At 38.6% G+C, this 22554-nt stretch overlaps 1 protein-coding gene and 1 pseudogene across 1 annotated transcript in view; both read right to left on the bottom strand.

Annotated features, from left to right (window-relative positions):
* Positions 1-7773: 7773 nt before the first annotated feature.
* Positions 7774-22554, bottom strand: part of GABRG3 (gamma-aminobutyric acid (GABA) A receptor, gamma 3) — a 379738-nt gene continuing 364957 nt past the window's right edge. Inside the window, exon 10 of the mRNA XM_006898587.1 lies at positions 7774-8058. Coding sequence (XP_006898649.1) covers positions 7774-8058 — 285 coding nt within the window. The remainder of the gene's footprint in view (positions 8059-22554) is intronic.
* Positions 15091-21114, bottom strand: LOC102848895 (annotated as a pseudogene).

The following is a 22554-nucleotide window of genomic DNA, read 5'->3' as shown; positions in this document are numbered from 1 at the left end:
CAAAAATTATGGAAAAGTAAAAGAAAAGATTCTTTCATTGTTTTACAAACCCTCCCCCAGGTCCCCTCCACCATGTAGCCATCGCTCTAGACTCCTGTGATGACAGAAATACCTATTTATATATCTCTTTTAAACAATTTTCTCCCTCCTCTTTTTCAGTGCAGTATACATTATTGAACCCACCTTACTCAGTCTCTCCCCAACCCCAAGGACATGTCTTTTAGATCACTGATTCTACTCCATCTCTTCTCTTCTACTTTATTTGTCCCTTCAGCATGCTACTTCAGTCTTTATATTCTGGGCTGCATTTTTATAAATTTCTGTTAATTCCAGTTTTGTGTTGGCTGAACCATCTTGATCTTGTGATGACTTTTTAAGTTCCTGTAAATCTTTATTTCTGCATAAAGATTGAAATGATATAGAGATAGGACACATCCCTAGCATACACCCTTTCCAATTTTAAACCATGCAGTCTTTCCTTGCTCTGTTCTAATGACTACCTCCTGGTAAAGTATAGGTTTCACATAAGCAAAATCACAACGAAGTGTCTTGAGATTCCCGTGTTCCTCAGATGCAGTTTGTTGTGATCCACACAAATGCTTTTGCATAGTCAATGAAACACAGGTAGACATTACTCTAGTACTCTGCTTTCAGCCAAGATTCATCTAACACTAGCTATAATATTCCTGGTACCACGGGCTCTTCTAAAGCCAGCCTGCACTTCTGATAGTTCTCTGTTATTGTGCTGTTCTGGTCATTTTTTGGACAATTTTCTGCAGAATCAATTATATTGTTTGCTAATTTCTACACCTTTCTTTGGAATGGGGACACATGTAGATCTCTTCCAGTCAGTTGGCCAGGTGGTTTGTCCTCCAGATTTCTTGACATAACTTTGTGAGCACATCCAGGGCAATGTCTATTTGTTGAAACATGTCAATGGGTATGCCACCAGTTCCTGGGACCTTGTTTTTTGCCAATTCCTTCAGAGCAGCTTGAACTTCTTCCTTCGTCACTATAAGCTCTTGCTCATGAAATTCTTCTGTGTCCATGAATTCCTTTTGGTACAATGACTCTGTATATCTTTTCCATATTTTTTTAAAATGCCTCCTGGATCATTTAATATTCTGCCCAAACTTTGTTCTTCAGCTCATTGAGCTTAAGAAATGCCAAGTGAGCTTAAGAAATGCCAAGTGAGTTTGGCCCCTTTGATTTTATGGCTCCAGCTTTTTGCATATTTTATTGTAATATTTTGCTTTGTCTTCACCTGCTGCCCTTTGAAATCTTCTGTTCAGCTCCTTAATATCTTGATTTTTTTCCCTTTGCTTTGGCTTCTTGGTGCCCTGATATAATTCAGAGTTTCTTCTGACATCCATCTTGGTCTTTTCTTACACCTCTGTCTTTGTAAGGACCTTTTACATTCTTCCTGAATGATATTCTTGATATCCTTCCAGATTATCCGAGAGGCTTGGCTCTATGAAGACAAATGTAGATGACACAACCCTACTTACTGAACTTAAACTAAGGAGGATCTGAAGTGCTTGCTATAGAAGGTCAAAGAATGCAGCCTTCAATATGGATCGATGCCCAACATAAAGAAAACAGTTTCACGCCACTGAGCCAATGGCAGCATAATGATAGATGGTGAAGAGACTGAGATTGTTAATAGATTTAGTTTGCTTGACTCCACAATCAATACTCTTGGTACCAGCAGCCAGGAAATGAAAAGATGAATTGCATTTGGAAATACTGCTGTCAGAGACCTCTCCAAAGTACTGAAAAGCAACAATGTCACTCTGGAGACTAAGGTCTGCCTGATTCAGGCAATAGTCTTCACAATTACTTGCTATAGATCAGAAAGCTGGATAATGCTAAGGGATGGTGGAAGGAGAATTGTTGCTTTTGAGATGTGGTGCTGAAAAAGAGTATTGAATATACCATAGACTGCTGGGAGAACAGACAGATTCATCTTAGAGAGGGTGACACCACGCTGCTCCTTAGAGGCAAGGATTCTGAGGTTTCGTCTGACATACTTTGGACAAGTTGCAAGGTGCAACCTGTTCTTGGAGAGTGACATCATGCTTGGGAGGGTGGAGGGAAAGTGCAAGAAAGGAAGACACTCAATAAATGGATTGACTCAGTGACTTGGGTAATGGGGGTAGGTGTGTCAGGGACGGTAAGTTTGGTGCAAGATAGAGCAAGGTTTAGGACTATTGAATATAGGGTCACTATGAGTGAATTGATGGCACATAACAACAACAACCACCTCTTTATTTAGTTTCCATTCTCTCTTCCACTTTTTGCAATATCTCCTGTAACTGTTTATATTCCTCTGTGTTGATATATTTCTTCTGTCTCCCAGTCTCTGGAATATTCACTTTATTTACTGTTTCCATTCTATTTGCCATGATTTGGACCTTCTTCCATACCTTCCCCCGCCCCCTTCCATAGCTTTTAATATAACAGCACTTGATATATTTCTTCTGGTTCCCTGTCTCTGAAGTATTAATTTTATTTAATGCTTCCATTCACTCATAATTTGTACCTTCTTCTGTAGCTGTTAGTAAGACTCCATGTCAATATATTTCTCTTGCTTCCTTCCCTCTTGGATATTAATCTGGTCTGCAACAGGTTTTTTTTTTCTTTTTTTCTTTTCTTTTCAAGGAGAGGACTTGTTTTGCTTTTTCACAATGTTCGAAGGTGCTTGCTGCTTTCTTGGCATTATGTGAACTTCTTTTTGGTATGTGGTAGACCATTTCTATTGTGCCTGTGTTGTTTTTGTTTTTGTTATGTGCCGTTGAGTCGTTTGTGACTCATAGCGACCCTATGTACAACAGCCCTAAACCCTGCTCTAACCTGTGCCAATCGCATTGCCTCTGACACACGCATCCCGATTACCCCAGTCACTGAATCAATCCACTTCATAGAGGGTCTTCCCCTCCCTCCTGCTCTGTCCCTCTACTCTACCCAGCATGATGTCCCTCTCTAAAGACCTGTCTCTCCTTGTAACATGTCCAAAGTATGTCAGACAAAGCCCCAGAATCTTTGCTTCCAAGGAGTAGCCTGGTTTAACCCTCTCTAGGATGAATCTGTTTGTTTTCTTGGCAGTCCATGGTACATTCAATACTCTTCTCCAGCACCACAGCTCAAAGGCGTCAATTCTCCTTCTGTCCTCCCTAGTCATTGTCCAGCTCTCTGATGCATAACAAGTGATTGCAAAGACCATGGCCTGTATCAGGCGCACCTTCATCTCCAAAGAGACACCGTTGCTCTTGAGTACTTTAGAGAGGTCCCTAACAGCAATGCTTGTGTAGGTTGTTGATAATTCTTTGTGATGTTATGCATTAGTTGCGAACTTAAAGTCTTCTCTTTATGGGTGAAAGCAACTTGTTTACCAGAAGACTTTCCTCATCATGTGTAGTGGGAAAGATGCCTTTCCTAAAGTTCTTTAAATTCTGTCTAGTAGTCACCTGTAACCTTTTGAGAATCTTGCCTGAGTGTTGTTTATTCCTTCTATTATTTGTAATTGTCCTTGATGGTCCACAGTGTGGCCCCAAACCAGTTTCCTCCTGATGGCTGCACTCTTTTTATCTGAAGCTAGTGGGAGGCAGGGGCAGTTATCTTTATGCAGCCACCTTTTCAGGTCTTCAATAGCCTTGTGGAAATCTTCACCCCTTGTAAGGTTTGTAATTGTCCTTCTTGGTTCTGGTGTGCAGCATGGCTGGAGGGGGCCAGGTACCTCTATGCAGCTTCTCTTTGAGGTTTCACATAGCATGGTTGCTTTTTGGAACTTTAAAAGAGGTCATTGACAACATATTTATCCAATGCTACACATCTCTTAGTTTCTTGACTGCTACTTCTGTGGAGTATTGATTGTGGATCAATTTAATGAGATTATTGATAACTTCAATATTTCTTCATCTGTCAACATGCTGATGAAATGGTGAGAATTTTTGTTTTCCTGATGTTGAGATGCCATCTGTATGGAAGGCTAGCTATAGCTTACTGACTTGTAATTTGTCCCTAATTGTTGATATGAAGCCTGAAAATATTTTACTATGCTAACCAAGTCTTTCTTAACTGATGAATATATATAGTTTGGATATAAAATGGAGGATGAGATATCTTAATGTATTAAGATCCAGATTACTTTTTCTAACTATTTATAAAGTTTTTCTAAAGCCTGGAGTGAACCTTAGCTGATTTTTATATCTTATAAGCTATAGTGAAGTGGGAAATCCTACAAGATGTGTATTATTTGAGGTTTTAATTTTCTATTTATAAAGATAGATGATGGATAAAGTTGGATCAGTATTGATGAGGACTAGTATATTCCATAGTCATTATCCATCTCTTTCTGGGACCAGGGAATCTTTTCAGACTCTGGAGAGGCATTCTGTTGTAATTTAATTAATTAATATTAAATACTTGTAATTCTTTTTGCTCACAGCTTTGTAAGAGAGTAGCAATCATGGGTTTAAATATGATTGATCCATAGTAGTTACACATTTAGAATCCTTGTTAAAAACTAGAAGTTAAGTGGTATATTCCATAGAGAGTTCTATGTGATTGCTGATATCTAGCCTAATGGTGCCACCTCTCTGGTATTTTAAATCCACCCACAGCTTCTTGAGAGAAAGATGGGCAATTTCTTTCTATGCTGTTTATAATCTCTGAAAACCTGCTGGAGAGTCACCTATTATGCAGTTTCCACTCAACAGATGTGATATTTTTTTTAGTTGTTAAAATACTAAGTCATCATCTTCTTGATTTGAAATGTTTCTTAAAGTGATGAACATAGCAAGCACCTTTGAAATGTAGATTACTCACACAATGTCCCTATAGCTTTAAAACCATCTTTAACAATATTCCCCAATTATGTATACAAAGAAAATGAAGGCAGAAACCTGACTGGACATAGAGTCTATCTAGATGAGTCTTACACCTGTGTTTTCCACACATATTCTTAGTAAGCGTAGAGTACTACGTTTACCTCAACGTGCTGCAGGATTTTCATCTTCTTTCAACCAAAGGAAGTACATATGTGAATGAGCAGCTTATCTGTGTATCTTTCCTCAGCACAAGCCCTCCCCAGGCAATGCATGGGGTGTTTGACTCAAATATGCTCAAATGATAACATGGTTAAGGATCTCTGTGTGACCTTCTAGTTCTTTTTGATAGAGGATAGATTACTATACATGCAACAGTTAATCTATATTTTCTCTATAATATCCATTAACCTCTCTTGAGATGAAGATTCCCTTCATATAAGATGAAATATGAACTACTGCAGTTTGATCAGACAAATGACTGATAACTATTGGATAAGAGCACTTTGGATTTTGGAAACAGAGTACCGGTATGTACATTCTACACATACAATTTAATAAAATGTATCAGCAATAACAATGTCTAACATTGAGAGGCTTTGAAACAACAAGCATCAGTAAAATTGCTTGTAAGGTAAAACTGGGCTAAATCTGTGTTATAATAATGCTGTTAGGCTATTTTCCTTCCAAGAAGAATTCCACAGAAAAATTTACATTTTCCAAAATTACATTAAAGTCACATTAAAGATTGAAATTTTTCACCTTGTTATAAATTATAAATTATTATAAATTATATATTTGTAGTTGGAAGTTATATTTTATGAAGATTCCCCTTAAATGTTCTGCAAATGAAATGTCTGTGCCTTCTTCCCCACAGACCACTTTCTCTGAGTCATGCATACAGTAAAAGACATAACTGGTATACAGAACATAGCATTCTCCAGTAAAGCAGAAATTTCACTGAAGGCAAGATTTTCAAACTGCTACTGATTAAATATTTATTGTTATTATTTTTATATTGGTATTGTTAAATAGAATCCAACTGACAAGTGGCCTATGGAACGACTATAAACAGGAAAGGAGTTGGCAGAAGGAAGAACAAAGAGTTTTAATGTTTCACATTCTATGGACCTAGTTCTTGAATAAATGGGTTGATCCTGGGCCTATATTTTTGCTTTCAATACTTTAATAAGCTAAAACCCACCAACTGTTCCAAAGCAAAATATGGGCAATTTCCTCCCTTGTTATTTATAGCTTCTAACTTGCTGTAAGGTCAGTTTTGTCATAACTTATGATATAACTTATGTCATAACTGATCTGGTGAAGGGTCAGTTGCGAGTTGCTTTTGACTCAATGGTATATAGTAACACAACAATGAACAACAAATCTGTATACTTTCAATTTTTCTGGTCTTCTTCACTCTCAGCCCTATCTGGTCTGGTGTGTTTTGGAATTAGCATTTTTCTATAATTTCTCTGCATAGCATCTTGTTATTTACTGACTAATAATGCTATGTACAATTGAAAATTATAATAAAAATTATTTCCAATCAAATTAATTTAATTTTATGTGACAAAGAGAAGAAAACATAGACATTCTTGTACCAAAATAGAAATTGAAAGCATAGATTTAATTATTACTGGCCAAGTGTCTATCAACCAGTTAGTTTAATTTACTATTTTTTTTCTATTAATAGTGGGAAACTTCAAAAGTCTCTTAAGAAGTGTATGTATATTTTCATTCAATTATAATGAAGAAGTAATATAAAGAAGTTGCTTTTCTGCTATGAAAATACAAAGTATTAATTGTGTGTAATTTTTCTTTTTTGGGATATTACTGTGTAAATATTTAAAAGTATAAAATAATTTTTGTCATCAAAACATATAATTGATGATAGTAATTACCCATTTTTTGCATCTAAAGTTAATTTTACTTGGTAATTAATATTCATCAAGAATTCAGAAAATCCAACTTATTTTTACACATTCTGGGGTGTGTTCTGAAGACTGAGTATTTTGATTAAGGAATACATTTCTTTGCAATGCGAATAAAATTATAGAACCTACAATAGTGTAACATTAACTAGGTAGGCACATATTCTGGAGCTGAGACTTGGTCCAGAAGAGTACACGTTTTAAGGTGTAATGTTGAACTTAAGTTGAACTAACCCAACAACATGAAATTCAAGTAATGTTGACTCTTAGCAGTTTGAAAGAAAATGTTGTTGTTAAGTGCCATCAAGTCGAGCATGACTCATAGCGACCCTATGAACAAAAGACCTGAATCCTGTTCAGAAAGAAAATAATAACCTACTAATGTTCAAAGCAAAATGAGAATTTTGAACATTATATTTTTTTCCTTAAATGGAAACTTTTGGATTCAATGTCTTGAATGGAAACTCTTCTTAAACCTTAAGTCTAACTGTAGTGATGCAAACAAAAGAGGTTATAGAGAGATGGAACCAAGGTCAAAACCCACTGTTGAATCCCTACTGAGCTCTAGATATTGGCAAGCATGTTGTTGAGACCTCCTGAGAGGGCCAGTAGTGATCAGGTACCTACCTGCGGTACCGACCTGGGGGCACCTGGTAAGGACAAAGGAGAAAAGGCATACAGGAGAAAGGAAATTAAAAGACGTTTTTGGATGTTTGTCTACTTATACATATTTCTTTGCAAGAATTAAGTTGTTTTCAATACCAAAATCTGTTTCTAAATAACACAAAACTGCAGAATCAGTAAGAGATTAACAAGAGTAGGTACCACTTCAAAGCTCAGTGTGCGAATGTAGGTGTGTGTAATACATACTAAAAATATATACTAGATACTTCCTGTGGTGTTCAATGGTAACTGAGCAGTGTTGTTCATTTTACTTCAGAAGGGCCATTATGTTCTGGAGATGAGGGAAAGTAGAGAACAGTAAAAAGTGAACTCACTGCCATAAGAGGTATTTAGAGATACAGGTATCCGACCCAATAGACCAGATTAAAGAGCAAAAATGATGTAGGGAAAAAGACCCGGGAATATGAGTCCAGCTCTGAGATGTCTATGTGAATATGTCCTTTTCTCCAGGATCCTGATTTGCATTCTTCATAGCAGCAGAAGTAACTCTGGCAGTCTTTGCCATCTAGACACTCATAGACACAAGTGTCTTCAAAATCCTGCTGCCAGTGCAGAGAATTGTTCAAAGTAATCATCGAAGATGGGGATGGTTTCATATCGAAGAGAGAGTAGTTCTGCAGGCAACAAGAACAATACAACAATAATAATGAGACACGGTAAAGCAGTCTGTGGTGTTCCTAGCAGATTGCATCATATCCACCTACTAGATAAAGAAGAACAAGGGTACCTAGTCCTCACACATCTTTAAGAACTGCAAATTTGCTTTTTGTTACTATTAGGTACCCTTGAGTCAGTTTTGACTCATAGTAGAATAAGGGTTGGTTAAGAATCTAAACATCCAATAGGAGAAAAGTTATATTGCAGTATTTCAAACTGGTGTGTGGTTTTTATTTTTTGTTTTGTGTTTTGTTTTTTTCACAGGAAGCAGCATACTTTAAAATATATGCATTCAAAACTTAAACTCATTGCTGTAGAGTTAGAATTAGAGTTTTAAAGAGGGCCTAAATCACTTGAGAAGTGAGTACACATCTTTCTCCATGAGAGCTTGTTGATTTGAATGGCCAGAAAACACCACCTTTGTGTTAGTAGTGCCACCCTCACAGAGTAAGCCATCAGGGCTCCCATAAATACGCGTTGTTATTATGTGACCTTAAGTTGGAATCAATTTATAGCTGACCCTCCAGTAAATTTTTGAAGACTGTATATTGCACAGAAGATAGCCCATCTTTCTCCTGTAGAGCAGTGGGTGGATTCAAAATGTCTGTCTTTGGACTGGCAGCACAACTCCTTTATAGCAAACCACCAGAACTCCCTTAAACATGCACTGATGTTCTTTGGTACTTTCGCTGTTGGGCACTTTTGTGTGGGAATGGACCCATAGCTGACTCTCCAGCAGGTTTTCAGACACAGTTTAATCACATGGGAGGAAATTGTCCATCTTTCTCCTGTACAATGGCTGGTGGATTAAAACAGCGTGCCTTCTGGTTGGCAGCACAGCTCCTTACCCTTTAGGCCATTAGACATTTCAAATCCTTGTTCCTAATTCTGCTTAATTTTCTGTTGATTTGAAGTATGTTGTTATCACTGTTGTTAGTTGTTAATTGAGCTATGACTTATAGACAATCTATGAATGATAGATTCCTTGTTCTATCCTGTGCCAAGCCTCTGCCATGCTTGAGCCCATTATTACATCCATTGTGTCAATCCGTTCTGCTGAGGGTAATCCTCTCTTTTGCTGACCCTAAATGCTTCCTAGCATAATGTCTTTTCCCAAAGACTAGTCCTCCTAGATAAAATGCTCAAAGTATGTGAGACAAAGTTTCACTATCCTTGTTTCCTAGAAAGACTGCACTTTCTCCAAGACAGATTTAACCATGAAGCATTTTCATGGTGCATTTTCTGACTACTTTCCTGTTCCCAACTTTTGCATTCCAGTCACCCGTTATTATAAGTGCATTTCGGTTGCATGTTCAATCAGTTTCTCACTGCAAATATTCGCAGAAATCTTCTATTTCCTCCTCTTTGATTCTGGATGTTGGTGCATTTATTTGGTGGTATTTACTGGAATTCCTTGTACGTATATGGATATTATCCTTTCACTCAACAAACTTGTATTTCATGACTGATCTTGAATTATTTCAAGAAATTACTTTTTTTAACAATAAAAACAACACTATTTTCCCTCACATTTTCATCTCCAGCATAGTAGATTATATGATTGTCTGATTCAAAATGTCCCATGCCAGTCCATCTCATTTTACCAATTATTATGCATTTAATTTCTTTCTTAGCAATGTCCAATTTTCCTTCATCCATGCTTCTCATATTCTGTGTTCCAATTACTGTGCTTTCTTACAACTGTTTCTCCTCTTTTGTGTTTCCGTGTTTGAGGGCTCAGCCTTAGTTGCCATATCTGCTCTGTTGTACATAGGATTTTCAAAGGCCTGTTATTTCAGAGGGCCGTTTCTTCTTCCTAGTCTGTCTTAATTTGAATGCTCAGCTTTAGAACAGTATCTGACAGACAAGCATTTTACAGAAAGGACAGATGCAAAACATATTCCAGTTATAGAAGTAACCAATAAATTGTTGTTTCCTTGCTCTTTGGCACATACGTCTTGATCCATCCCTTTCTCTTCTCCACCAGCAACCCCTTCCACTCATGTCTATCCCATTCAACACCTCTTTCCCTCTATCCAGACCTTGATAATATCACAGTTCACTTTTGTGACGTCTAACGCCTCACTGTACTTGTGGTCTCTCATGCTGTGCCGTCTCTACTGAGTTTAGGAGTCTCTAAGTCCAAATTCCAGGTACTGTTTTCCAGGTAAAGTTTTAGGGAAGGGTTTCTATCTCAGACAGTTCTGAGGAAAAGTTCTTTGCCCTGAACTTCTGTTCCACGACTGACTTCTTGTGACTTATTGCTTCTTCTCTTTCATTTGCAGTATGGTGCTGCCACAGTAAGATAATTTCCTAGGAGAAAGTGATGTTCCTTCTGTATCTGTTATACAGGTTTCTCCAAGGAACAGCACAGTGTCGGTAATGTTGCCAAAAAGAACTCGCTAGAAAGCAACACATGGATCGCTTTTATTTTCATAAAGAGCTATTTGTACCTGGAAACATAGTGTTCATTTTCTTTTTAATTTTGAGTCAGAATTTGGCTGCATACATTCTGAGCTTTGTGGAATCATAAGGCAGGCATAGAAGTGGAAGTGAACTCAGAGTTTCTATTTGTAGTCTTTTGGTTGTTGTTGTTATGTGCTGTCGAGTCGCTTGCAACACATAGCAACCCTATGTACAACAACTCTAAACTCTGCTCTGTCCTCTGCCAATCTCACTGTCTCCGACACACTCATCCCGATTGCCCCAGTCACCAAATCAATCCATCTCCCAGAGGGTCTTCCCCTCCTGTGCCTGCCCTTCACCCTTCCAAGCATGATACATCCTTATAAATAAATGATTGTTGCTGTTACGTTTTTGCCATCAAATTGACTGTGACTGATAGTGACACTATGAACAACAGACATGAACTTTGTCCTATCTGTGTAGCATTTTCATAATCTCAGATATGTTCAAGTACATTGTTAGAATCACTGTGTCAATCCATCTTGCTAAAGGACTTCCTCTGCCTAAACTTCCACCTTAACGGCTTTTCCATTGGCTGGGCCATCCTGGCAACATGCCCAAAGTATGTGACACAAAGTTACATCAGACTTGCCTCTAAGAAGTACCCTGGTCACATTTTCTCCAAGACAGAACTGTTTGTTCTTTTGGAAATCTGTAGAATATTCTATACTCTTCTCCAATACAACAACTCAAAGACATCTTTCTTCTTCTATCATCTTTTCAGATGCATAGAATTAATCGAACAGATAACTGCTTGGATGAGGCACAATTTAGTTTTGAAACTAATATCATTACTCTTTAGCAATTTGGAGAGGTCTTTGATAGATTTCCCCCAATGTTACACGTCTTCCCCCCCCACCCCACAGACTAGTTTATTTACAAAATTAGAATACAAATTTGAACAAATTCTTTCCATATCCTCACCCCCCACCCATCAAATTGCACAACTTAATGATGAATTCCCCCTTCCCCCTGCACATCCGCATCCCTCTGCTTCGAGCCTCTCCCATCCCTCCTGGATCCTTATACTCATTCTACAATAATGGTTTTATACAATATGAATCCTTGCGGGACTGAGTTAGTTCACTCAGCATAATACTTTCCTGTTCTTCCCAAGTTTGGTAATAATTTACAACATTATTGCACCTGCGTGATGCATAGCCTTCCATTGTGTGAACGTACCATCATTTCTCAATCCATTCATTTTTGGTTGGGCATTTGGGCTGTTTCTATGTTCTTGCAAGGGTGAATAATGCTGCTATGAACATTGGTGTATAAATCTCAGTTTATGCCTCAGTTCTCATATTCTCAAGGTATATTCCAAGTAGTGGAATAGCTGGGTATATGGAATTTGTGTGTTCAGCTTTTTGAGGAAGAGCCAAACTGCTATCCAGAAATTGTTGTACCATTTTACCATCTCACCAACAATGTATAAGAGTTCTTTTCTCACCACATCATTGATTTCTTAACTGATTATACCATGGGTGTTGATTGTGGATATAAGTGAAATGAAATAATTAGTAATTCCAAACTTTTATGTGTTTATTATGATATTGGGAATGGTGAGGATTTTTTTACATATTTTTAAATGCTCTTGGGTGGATATTCATATAAGGAAAAAAGGAAATACCTAATCTTTTCATTATGTATCATTAATTTCTCATACTGAAGGGACAGAGTTGGAGGGTGGTTGAGAGCCTTACTACTCCTGCAACTCTAAAGTATGTATTTATCCACCTGGACTTATATTTCCTAAGATCCAAATGTGTGTAACAGTCACACACTGATGGTTGATATGGATTTCTTCTTCCCAGAACAGCTAAAAACTCTGTACCTCTTCGTATCCCTAGACATTTTGAACTTTCCTTTTTTCCCCTTTTCTCTCTGTGTGTGTGTAAGTTTAAAAAAGAGAACAGTTTTCATGAATTTATTTGTATACATTTTCCTCCATCCCCTCTCTTCCAGTTCACTTTATAATGCTTGTCTTGTTTGTTACTCTTAACTGTCATACACCTAATATCTAATCATCCATTGTTTTCATATTATCCTTCCCTTCATCTATTCCAGTGAAATGTTGATTATCTATTCTTTTCCTGCATTCCTCTCCCCTGCAGCCATCTTATTGTTATAACAGTGGTCTTATGCAGTATTTATCCTATTGTGACTGAGATATTTCACCCAACATAATAAATTTCAGAGTCATCTATGTTGTAATGTGTTTTATGAGTTCATTGTTTTTCAGGGTTTTCTTTTGAAACTTTATGAATATGGCTTCTGTCTTCACCATCACAATGTAACTTCTTCCAATCTATGTGGCCTTTAATAATGTTGATCATTCACTTCCTTAAAAAAAAAAGAGGAAAGATGACAGAAAATAAAAGGGGAAAAATTGGTATTGGTGGGCTAAGGGACACCTGATTTAAGTTAAGTTTGGTTCCAAGCTCAATTTACTCTTTCCATCTGTGTGTGTGTGTGTGTGTGGGGGAACAATTAAAGAAATATGCCCTTAAAAAAAGGGGGGGGGTGTAAGGGTAAAGACGTAGAGAGGTAGAGGTGTAGAGGGGTAAAGTTTATTTGGGCTTATTCCCAGTATTGGGATAGCTGGGTCAAATGTTATTTCTATTTTTAACTATCTGAGGAAGTGCCAGACTGTCTCCCATAATGATTGTACCATTCTACATTCCCACCAGCAGTGTATAAGAGTTCTGACACCTTAGCATCCTCATCAGCATTTGTTGTTTGCAGTCCTGTGAACTTTGCTATAGTTGATGGGAAGAGTGAGTATCTTACTGCTGTTTGGACTTGCATCTTTTAAATAGCTAGTGATTTTGAGCTAGATGTTGTGTTTGGTTTTTCCCCCCCTATGTATCTGATGGCCATTTGATTTTCTTCTTTGGTGAAGCATCTATTCATATCTTCTGTCCATTTTGTGATTGTGTTGCTTTCTTTTCCTTATTGAGGTGTTGGGGTATGATAAAATTTTATAAATTAGTACTTTACTATCAATTACTAATAAGTCATTACCAGTTAGTTTTTACCAGTTTGTGAGCTTCTTTTTTACTCTATTGGATAAGGATTTTTTTTTATGCACACAAAGATTTGATATTTGAAGATACCATTCATTTATTTTCTTCTTTGCTGACTGTGGGGTTTTGATTATGCTTGAAAGCCTATTTATGTCAAAGATTAGAGATTCTATTCACTTTGAGTTTGTGTGTGTGTGTGTGTGTGTGTAGGATGTGAGGTATGAATCTTGCTTCAGATTTATAAATCTTACTTCTGCAGATGTTCATTGGATCTTTTCTAATTTGTTCATCCCCTCTCTCTACCTACCTAACTCTGTCATCCTCGTGATTTCTCCTTGCACTCCCCACCCCCCTCGCTCTATCCCCCTGTCCCTTGCCCTTTCCTCATTTGGACTTTTAGGCATATTTTAGTAGCTATCCTTCTAATTTTATAAAAATGGTCATGTACAATATTTGTCCTTATGAAACCAAATTCACCCAGGATAATGCTTTCTAGACTTCTCCAAGTTACATAGTATTTTACAAAATCATTGCTCCTTAGTGCTACATGGTATTCTATTGTGTGATTGCATCATAATTTCTCAATCTCTTCACTTCTTAAGTTTTATTTCATTGTCAAATACTAGTTGAATTTGGGTAGATGGGTTAGTTTCTGGATTCTCAATGTTTTTATAATTATGGCTGTGTTTTGAGATCAGGGAGTACTATGCCTCCAACTTAAATTTTGCTTTTCAGACATGCTTACTAATTCAAGGTCTCTTTACTTTCCAAATAAACTTGACAACTGCTTTTTCTATCTCTTTGAAAAATAAATTTAGTATCTATGTTGGAATTTCATTGATTGCCTTTGGCGAGATTGTCATTTTCACTATTTCTTTCTATTCATGAGCAGGGAACATTTTCCCATTGAGTTAGGTCTTTTATTGTTTATCACAGTAGTGTTTTTGTAGTTTTCCTTATAAAGGTCTTTTGTGTATCTACTTAAATTTATTTTTAGGTATCTTTTTGTGATTGGCTATTGTAAATGACATTGCTTTCTTAATTTCCTTTTCCATATTTTTCTTGTTGCTGTAGAGAAATCTCACTATTTTTTTTTTTTTAGGATCACACACTTTAATCTGATTGACATGGAGGACATGAAAGAAATTTAGTTTTAGCTTGTAATCAGATGCTGTTTCCAAAAAGTATACTGAGCTTTTAAAAACTACATCTTATCAGAAGACTTTAAGAGGCCATACTATGTATAATCCAGGAAATATACTATTTTCAGAATAGGAAAATCATTGTGGACAACAGAAGATTAAAACAAACAAAAATGTACCCAGCTCATGGGCAGTTGTAAGGTGAGTGTAACGGCAGAAGTGATACAAATGCTCTTGACTGGATGCTAGGGAAACATCCTAATGAGGATTGATACATGGTCCATATCATCTTAGCATTTTTTAAAACATGTTTCTTTGGAAAATGGCAATCTTGGCAGGGAGTGAAGCTGTCCTTTTAGACACCTAGCTTATTTGCCTGGGTGAGAACAGCTTTGAGAACTGGCATAAAAGCAGAGGTCTCACTGAAGTTGCTGGTGCTGACTATGTGGGTGTGGATGGTCAATCCCTCTGGATAGTTTCGAGTTTCAATACTCCTTGCAATGTTGTGTAAACCACTGATGATTGTTGGTGACAGTGTCTGTTCCCTAAGTTTATCATATAGAAACTCCAAACGTTTGCTAGCATCATCCAGCTTCCTTTTGGTTTGAGGATCGGTGGCTGAAGACAGGCAACGCTGAATAAGATCCTCAAACGTGGGGAGCTCTGGTGGCCTAGTGGCAAGAAGCTGCAACTACAATCCCAGAGGTGCACAGTTCGAATCCACCAGATGCTCTGCCGGGGAAGGAGGGGCAAGCTCCTCCTGTACCAGTCAGATCTGATTTGACGGTACACGCACACAAAAAATAATAAAAATAAAAACATATATTAAAAAAAATATCCTCAAACGTGGTCTTTAGAATGAGGTGTTCATCTGGAATGGGTTTCTTGGTAATTTTCTCTGTTGGCAAAGACTGTACATGCTGGATGGTATTTCCAATAGGAGCCCCTGGGGCACCTTCAATAATGGGCTTTGAAAACAATGGTGGCATGCCTGGTTGAGCAAGGGGTTGCTGCTGTATGCCATGGAAGGGCTGGCCACCTGGGTGGTGTGGCTGTGGGAATGGCGGTTGGCTTGACAGTGGTACTGGAGAGGAAGGTTGCTGCTGCAGCACCTGTGACTGCATCACCCAAAGGGTTCATAATTGGAGATGTGATGGGGACAGGAGGCATAAAGTTTTCAGGCATCTTTTTTTTGGGGGGGGTATTCTGTTCAAAGCTGGAGGATCATTCCAACCATTCTGAGGACCTGTTGTTCCAGGAGGCAGTGCATAAGCTGAAGATGTTGGAGGAGCTCCTGGTCTGCCATGCTGGAAGGATGCTCCAGAGGAAGGAGGGGGAGGGAAAGAAGCAGCAGGGCTGGAGGTAGGTGGAGCAGTCTGGTGTTGAGCTGCATACAGCTGAGACTGCCCAGGATAGGCAGAAGCAGAAGATATGTAAGGGGTGCTCGGGTAAGCATTTGAAGCAGGAGGAGCAACAGGCTGCTGAGGTTGATACATTGCAGACACCCCTGTTCCGAATGAATACTGCTGGGCTGGTTGATAAGGCTGTGGCTGTGGATAAGGTGGTAACTGGCTGTGCATATGACCTGGAGATGTGGGCAGTTGAGCGGCAGTATTTGGATTAACATTTCCATGCATTACGAAACCTGGAGGTGGAGGATTTTCTCCATGAGGATAGTATTGTTGAGGTGGAATTCTTGGCATCTGTGCGTGGCCAGCAGTGGGTCCAGGCCTGCCCTTGTAAGGAACTTTGGGTGTTTCCTGTCTTGATACAGGTTCTCCTTGTGCTCTACAAAGTCTGTCACAAAGCTGTGCAGTATTTTCCTGGTTGGTATTTTCAGGTAGAAAGGCGAGGGCTGCAGCAATACTGCCCTGAGCTGCTAACAAATTGGCATACTGACTCATCTTCTCAGCCAAAAGTACCCCAACAGTATTAGTGTCCATGTTTTGAGTGAGTTGTACAGCTTTTCGTAGAATGACAACTTTTTCAAGTAGATCCTGAAGAGACAAGGGGTTGCTTCCTTCTTGAGCTTTAATCCAACATGCAACTAGTTTCTCTACATTCCCTGCACAAATATAGCAGAGACAAGCTTAAGTCTGCAATAGGTTATCACCTTCAAGTTCAAGCCTGGTTCCCAAGAGATCACAAAGGGCGGAAAATTCATCTGGTTTAGCATAAGTCAACACTTGCAGCTAAGGCCTTCCTCCAATTTTTAAGGTCACAAGACACCACAATCTCTTTCCAGTTCTTCCTCACCACTGCAGTGGTCAGCCTGGTAATTTTGCTTTGGGATTTTCCTAAGTATTTTTTCTGGGTTTGAGCCAAGAGTTCTTGTCCACTTGCTATGGCCAATATGATGGCATCGGCCATATGGTTATCATGTAAACAAAGGTCAACTGCACTTTCAAAATTACCCGTCAGCAATGCCTGAGTAATTAAACCATCAATATCTCCACTGACAGAAATATTAAATGTCCCTCTAGCTGAAGATAAAAATTCTGATTCTTGGTTTTCCGCTTTAATTCTCTCTCCCAAGAGCTGCTCTTCAACAGCAGGGCTCTCCTCCCCATCACTCTGTGCTACTTGGTCAGAGTCTTTAAGAGTCACATCAGGACCATCCATTTTGTTCAAGGCCAAAGCAATCTTCTTTCCTAAATCTTCTTTTTTGAAGCCCAGGAGTCCAAGATATTTTCCACAAGAATCTTCCTCAAAGTTCACCTTCAAGAAAGACCACACATTTTTCTCAAACCCAGTCTGAGAAGCTTCAAGTTTTTTTCTGACAATAATTGACGAAGCCTTGTGATTGCACGATCTGCTGAAGTTGGTCAGACCGACTGAGGAATTCCTTTTAAGTTATGACTTGGCTAATGAACACATGGTGCTGGTGCTGCTGTGGCTCTGCTCCCTGCTGAGGTAGTTTGATATTTTCAAAGGTAACCAGTTTGCCTCCAAATGAAAAAGAAGCACTAATAGGCCTTCGGATCCACTTGGGTGGCTTCTTCAGAGGCAGCACTATAGTATGCTGTACAGTCTGCTGTGGAATTTGTAGTTGAGGAAGAGGTTGTCCTGTGCCTAAAGGACCCAGGTTCCCAAAAGATGAGGAAAGCTTGTCAACTTGCTTCTGCCTTAAACCATCACTGCTCCCTCCCATTAGAGAATAAACACTAATACGCCCATCAAAGGAAGCTGCTGATAAGACAGCAGGATTTCGAGGATACCACTGAATATCAGAGCACCATTGTGTATTGGTAGGAAGTTCATATAACACCTCTCCTGTGTTTGGGTGGGAGCAGAGGATTTTAGCATCTTTTCCACAGCTCAGCAGTAAGACAGGATCTGCCATGCTCCAAGCAACTGCCAAAATCCCCCTGGCATGGTTTTCTAGGACATGAAGTGGAGAGAAGGCAAACTGAAGATCCCTCATCTGGATCACAGGTAACCTGTCGTCCTCAGACGCCAGAACCATCTGGGTAGCAACATCAGGATGCCTTGCCAATCCAGAGCAATGCATCCTGTTACTATGATCACTGACTTTTATGACAGGTTCTCTTTTCCTAAGATCCCACACAGTGGCCCGTCCGCTAGGATTTGCTGATGCTAAAATATGCTGAACTTGTCTGTTCCATGCAAGACAGCTGATATCTTCTGGAGGCTGTGTTTTGGCTCCTGGTGTCATTGGAGTTGAGAAATTGTTAAGATCCCAAATACAGATTTCTGATTCATTAGCACCAGAGGCTACAAGATTAGTCTGAAAAATGTTCACATCCAAAGCTCTTACTGGGCCAGTATGCTTGTCATTTTGGGCAATCAAAACGTCCTTGTCTCCAGTTATAATTTTATAAGGAACGTAGAGAATAATATTTCCATTTTCACCACCTGCAATCAGAACTCCAGAAGAATTTCCTTTTGAATCCATCCTATGAGGTCCCCAAATCCACTTGTGGTACCTGTGAGAAGAAGAGAAAGTGGCACAAGATTTCATATCCAAGGACGGATCAGAAAGGTCTAATTCAAATATCTCAAGGGAAACACTGGTACTAAATGTGACATCCAACTGCTGAGCAGATGTCCCTGTAGCTAAGTAAATAGGATGATTCTGGGCAGGGCTCCATGCCTGCATGGCAGTGCGATCTACTTCCTTGAGCTTCATCCTGCTGGCGGGGACCCTCGGCGACCAGTTCTCCTGTTATCACGGCACCCGTCGACTCGCCCAGCGCAGGCCGCTGCCCCTCCTCCCCGGCCCGGGGCCACCTCCACGTTCCGCTCCAACGTGGCAGCCGCAGCCCGCGCTGCCGGCCAGCCAACTCTCCCAGGAGCTACGCCTCGTCCCGCCCTCTCCCTCGCACTGCTTGCCTGCTGCACTTCCGGGAGCAGCCTGTTCATTTTTTATTTTATGGAGGTGTTGAGTTAGGTCATTATCTCTGTTTCTTTTTGCTTTTTTAATGTATTTACCTATTGCTTTTGGCATGTTGTATTTTAATTTTCATTTATTTCAAGGAACTTTTTTTATTCCTTTTTAAAATACTTTTTTGAAGCCCAGGAGTCCAAGATATTTTCCACAAGAATCTTCCTCAAAGTTCACCTTCAAGAAAGACCACACATTTTTCTCAAACCCAGTCTGAGAAGCTTCAAGTTGCATTCTAATGGTGACTTCTACATGGGTGGCTTTCCCCCTTCATCCACTTGTTATTAATTTCTAGTTTTATGGAATTATAGTCTAACAAGATAATTTGTATTATTTCAATTTTTTTTTAATTTGTTCAGGCTTTCTTTGTGTCCTAATGTCAATTCTGAAGAATATATCGTATGCACTTGAAAAGAAAAGGAACTTAGTTTTTGTTGGGTGCAGTAGCCTGAGCAGATCCACAAGATCGAGTTGGTTGATTTTATAATTTAGATCTGCATATTGATTAAGTTTCTTTTATGAGAGCGGTGTGTGAAAGTCTTCATTGGTAAGAGTATTGTGTTAAAGTCTCCTAACACTCTTGTGATATTTCTCTCTTCAAATATTTTAACTCTTGTTTTATGTATTTTGCTGGTCTATCATTTGGTGTGTAGACATTGACGTAGGTTATGTCTTTATGATCTACTCTGCCTTTAATCATTAGATAATATTGTTCCTTACTTTTATAGTGATTTTCATTCTTAACTATTTTATCAGAGAGTAGTATTGACACTCTTTTTACTTGTGGGTGTAATTTGCTTGGTAACTTTTTCACATTTTGATTTTTATTCTTTTTCCTAATTTCTTAGATATGCCTCTTGTAGGCAACATTTTAAAGCGGTTTGCCTTTAATTAATTATGTTACTTTTTTTCTCTTGATTGGTGTATTTTAACCATTAATGTGGTTGTTATGTGCCATCAAGTCATCTGCAACTCATAGTGACTGTATGCAACAGCTCTGAAACCTGGCCTGTCCTAAGCCAATCTCACTGATTCTGACACTCCTACCTCACTGCCCCAGTTATTGTATCAGTCCATCACATTAGGGGTCTTCATCTCCTGCACTGTTCTCCACCTTCCTGAGCATGATGTCTTTCTCCAAGGAGTAGTCCTCCTCTTCATGCCCAAAGTATGTGAGATGAAGTTTCAAAATCCTAGACTCCAAGGAGAAATTTTGTTTCACACTCTCCAAGACAGACCTGTTTGTTTTCTTGGTGGTCCATGGTATATTCAAGACTCATCTCCAGCACCACAACCCAAAGGCATCAATTCTTCTTCTGTCATCATTAATCATTATCCAGCTCTCTAATGCATAGCAAGTAATTGTGAGGACCATGGCCTGAATAAGGCACACCTTACTCTCTAGACCGACATTATTATTTCTCAGTACTCTGGAGAGTTGATTATGTACAAGCCTGGTTTTATTGTTGCCATTTTCTTCTCCTCTCTGTGTGTGTTGTTGTTTTTTGTTTGTTTGTTGTTTCTGTTTACTATAGTCTATCCACTTCCCTTTGGTGTTTTTGTGTGAAGAACTTCCCTTAGACTTTCTTATAGAGTTGATCTTGTTATCACAAATCCCTTAAGTTCCTACTTTTCTACAAATTCTCTAATTTCTCCTTTATATTTGATGGACAGCTGTGCTAAGTTCAGGATCCTCAGCTGGCAGTTGTTTTCTTTCAACTTTTTGTATATGCCATTTTGTAGTCTTCTTGCTCACATGGTTTCTGCTGAGAAATTAGAACTTAATAATTGGTTCTCCTTTGTGACTCTTGTTATTCTCACACTGCTTTTTGTATTCTGTCCTTATCTTTGATTTTGAAGAATTTGAGTATAATATGCCTTGATGTTTTTCATTTAGAGTCTAGTCTTTTTTGGGTTCACTGAAATTCTTGAATGTGGTTTTCCTATCTCTTCGTGATACCTGAGAAGTTTTCTTCTATTATCTCTTCTACAATTTTCTCAGTGATTTCCCTGACCTCCTCATGTTATGGAATTTTGATCATATGTGTGTTGGTTCTTTTGATGTCATCCTACATGGCTCTAATGTTTTCTTCATTTTCCTTCCATCTTCTGTTTTTTTTCTTCTTGTATGTTCCTCTGAAGTTCTTATCTTCCTGCTCATTGACTCTGTTTCATATCTTCTGTTCTGACTTTTTTTTTCTTCTGACACATTGGAAACTTCTGACATTTAGATCTTGATATTTAAATTGAACTTTCATGCCTTTCTGTTATTCTCAGTACTTGTTTTTGTTCTGGCTGCACCCTCTCAGTCTTGTGATGATATTTTAAATTCTGGTATCTATAGTTTCAATTATTTCTTCCATCTTTGCAATCTCTTCACAAACTCTTTAGGTTCCTCTACATTGATATCTTTCTTCTGTCTTCCTGTATCAGGAACCTAACTTTATTTATGGCTCCAAGCCTTTCTTCTATCATTTATGTGTTTTTCAGTAACTGTTCATAAAACTCAACATCTCCGTCTCTGGGGTATACACTTTATGACTTTTACTGTTTCTTTCAGCATTGTTCCTTCTTCACTAGCTGTTCATATAAATTCATGTCAACATATGTGTCTTGCCTCCTTGTCTCTGGGGTATTCAATGGTTCTACAATAAGCTCTGCTTTTTAAGGAGAAGGCTTATTTTGTCTTTTCACAATATTTGAGGCTGTGTGCTGCTTTTTCTTACATTATGTGATGTTTTTTTAGTATGTAATAGGCTGTTTCTATCTTTTCTATCTAGGTCTTGATCTGTCTGATGCTATTGATAAGTTGCAAACTTAAATCGTTCCCATTATGAAAGAGGGCAGCTCACTTGACCAGTAGTCCTTTTTGGTCCTGTTCATTGGGAAAGTTTGCCTTTCCTAAAGTCCATCAACTTCTCTCTGCTTTGTAGTGCAGCTATGAGGGAATCTTACCTGAGTTCTGCCTGTTTCTCCTAAAGTTTATTATTATTATTGGCAATCCTCAGAAAGGCTTGGGTCCAGTTTTTCCCTGACTGCTATACTCTTTGTCTGGAGTGGGAGAATAAGTGTAGCCCTAGGTAACTCTATGCAGCTGTCCTTTCAGGTCTCCTGTAGCCTGATGAGAATCTTTCCTGAGTGTGGCTGTCTCTCCCTAAGTCTCTTATTATCCTCTGTAGTCTTCAGCATGGCTGGAAACTAGTTACCCCTGACTGCAGAGCCTTCTATCTGAGACTGAGGAAATGGGGGCAGATCCAGATACCTCTATGCAGCTGCTCTCTCAGGTCTTGTGTCCATATTTTTTTTTCCATACAGCTAAAACATGTGATCATTGTTCTTTTGAATTCCACATCAGGAATTTTTTGTTTGTTTGTTTTGTTTTGTTTTTTTAGATTTTTTTTTAAATTTAGGTTG

This window comes from Elephantulus edwardii, unplaced genomic scaffold (assembly GCF_000299155.1).
Source record: "Elephantulus edwardii isolate Elephantulus edwardi_28Jun2011 unplaced genomic scaffold, EleEdw1.0 scaffold00234, whole genome shotgun sequence".
Taxonomy (NCBI): Eukaryota; Metazoa; Chordata; class Mammalia; order Macroscelidea; family Macroscelididae; genus Elephantulus; species Elephantulus edwardii.
Note: the sequence above shows the minus strand (reverse complement) of the source record. Positions and strands in the feature narration are given on the sequence as shown.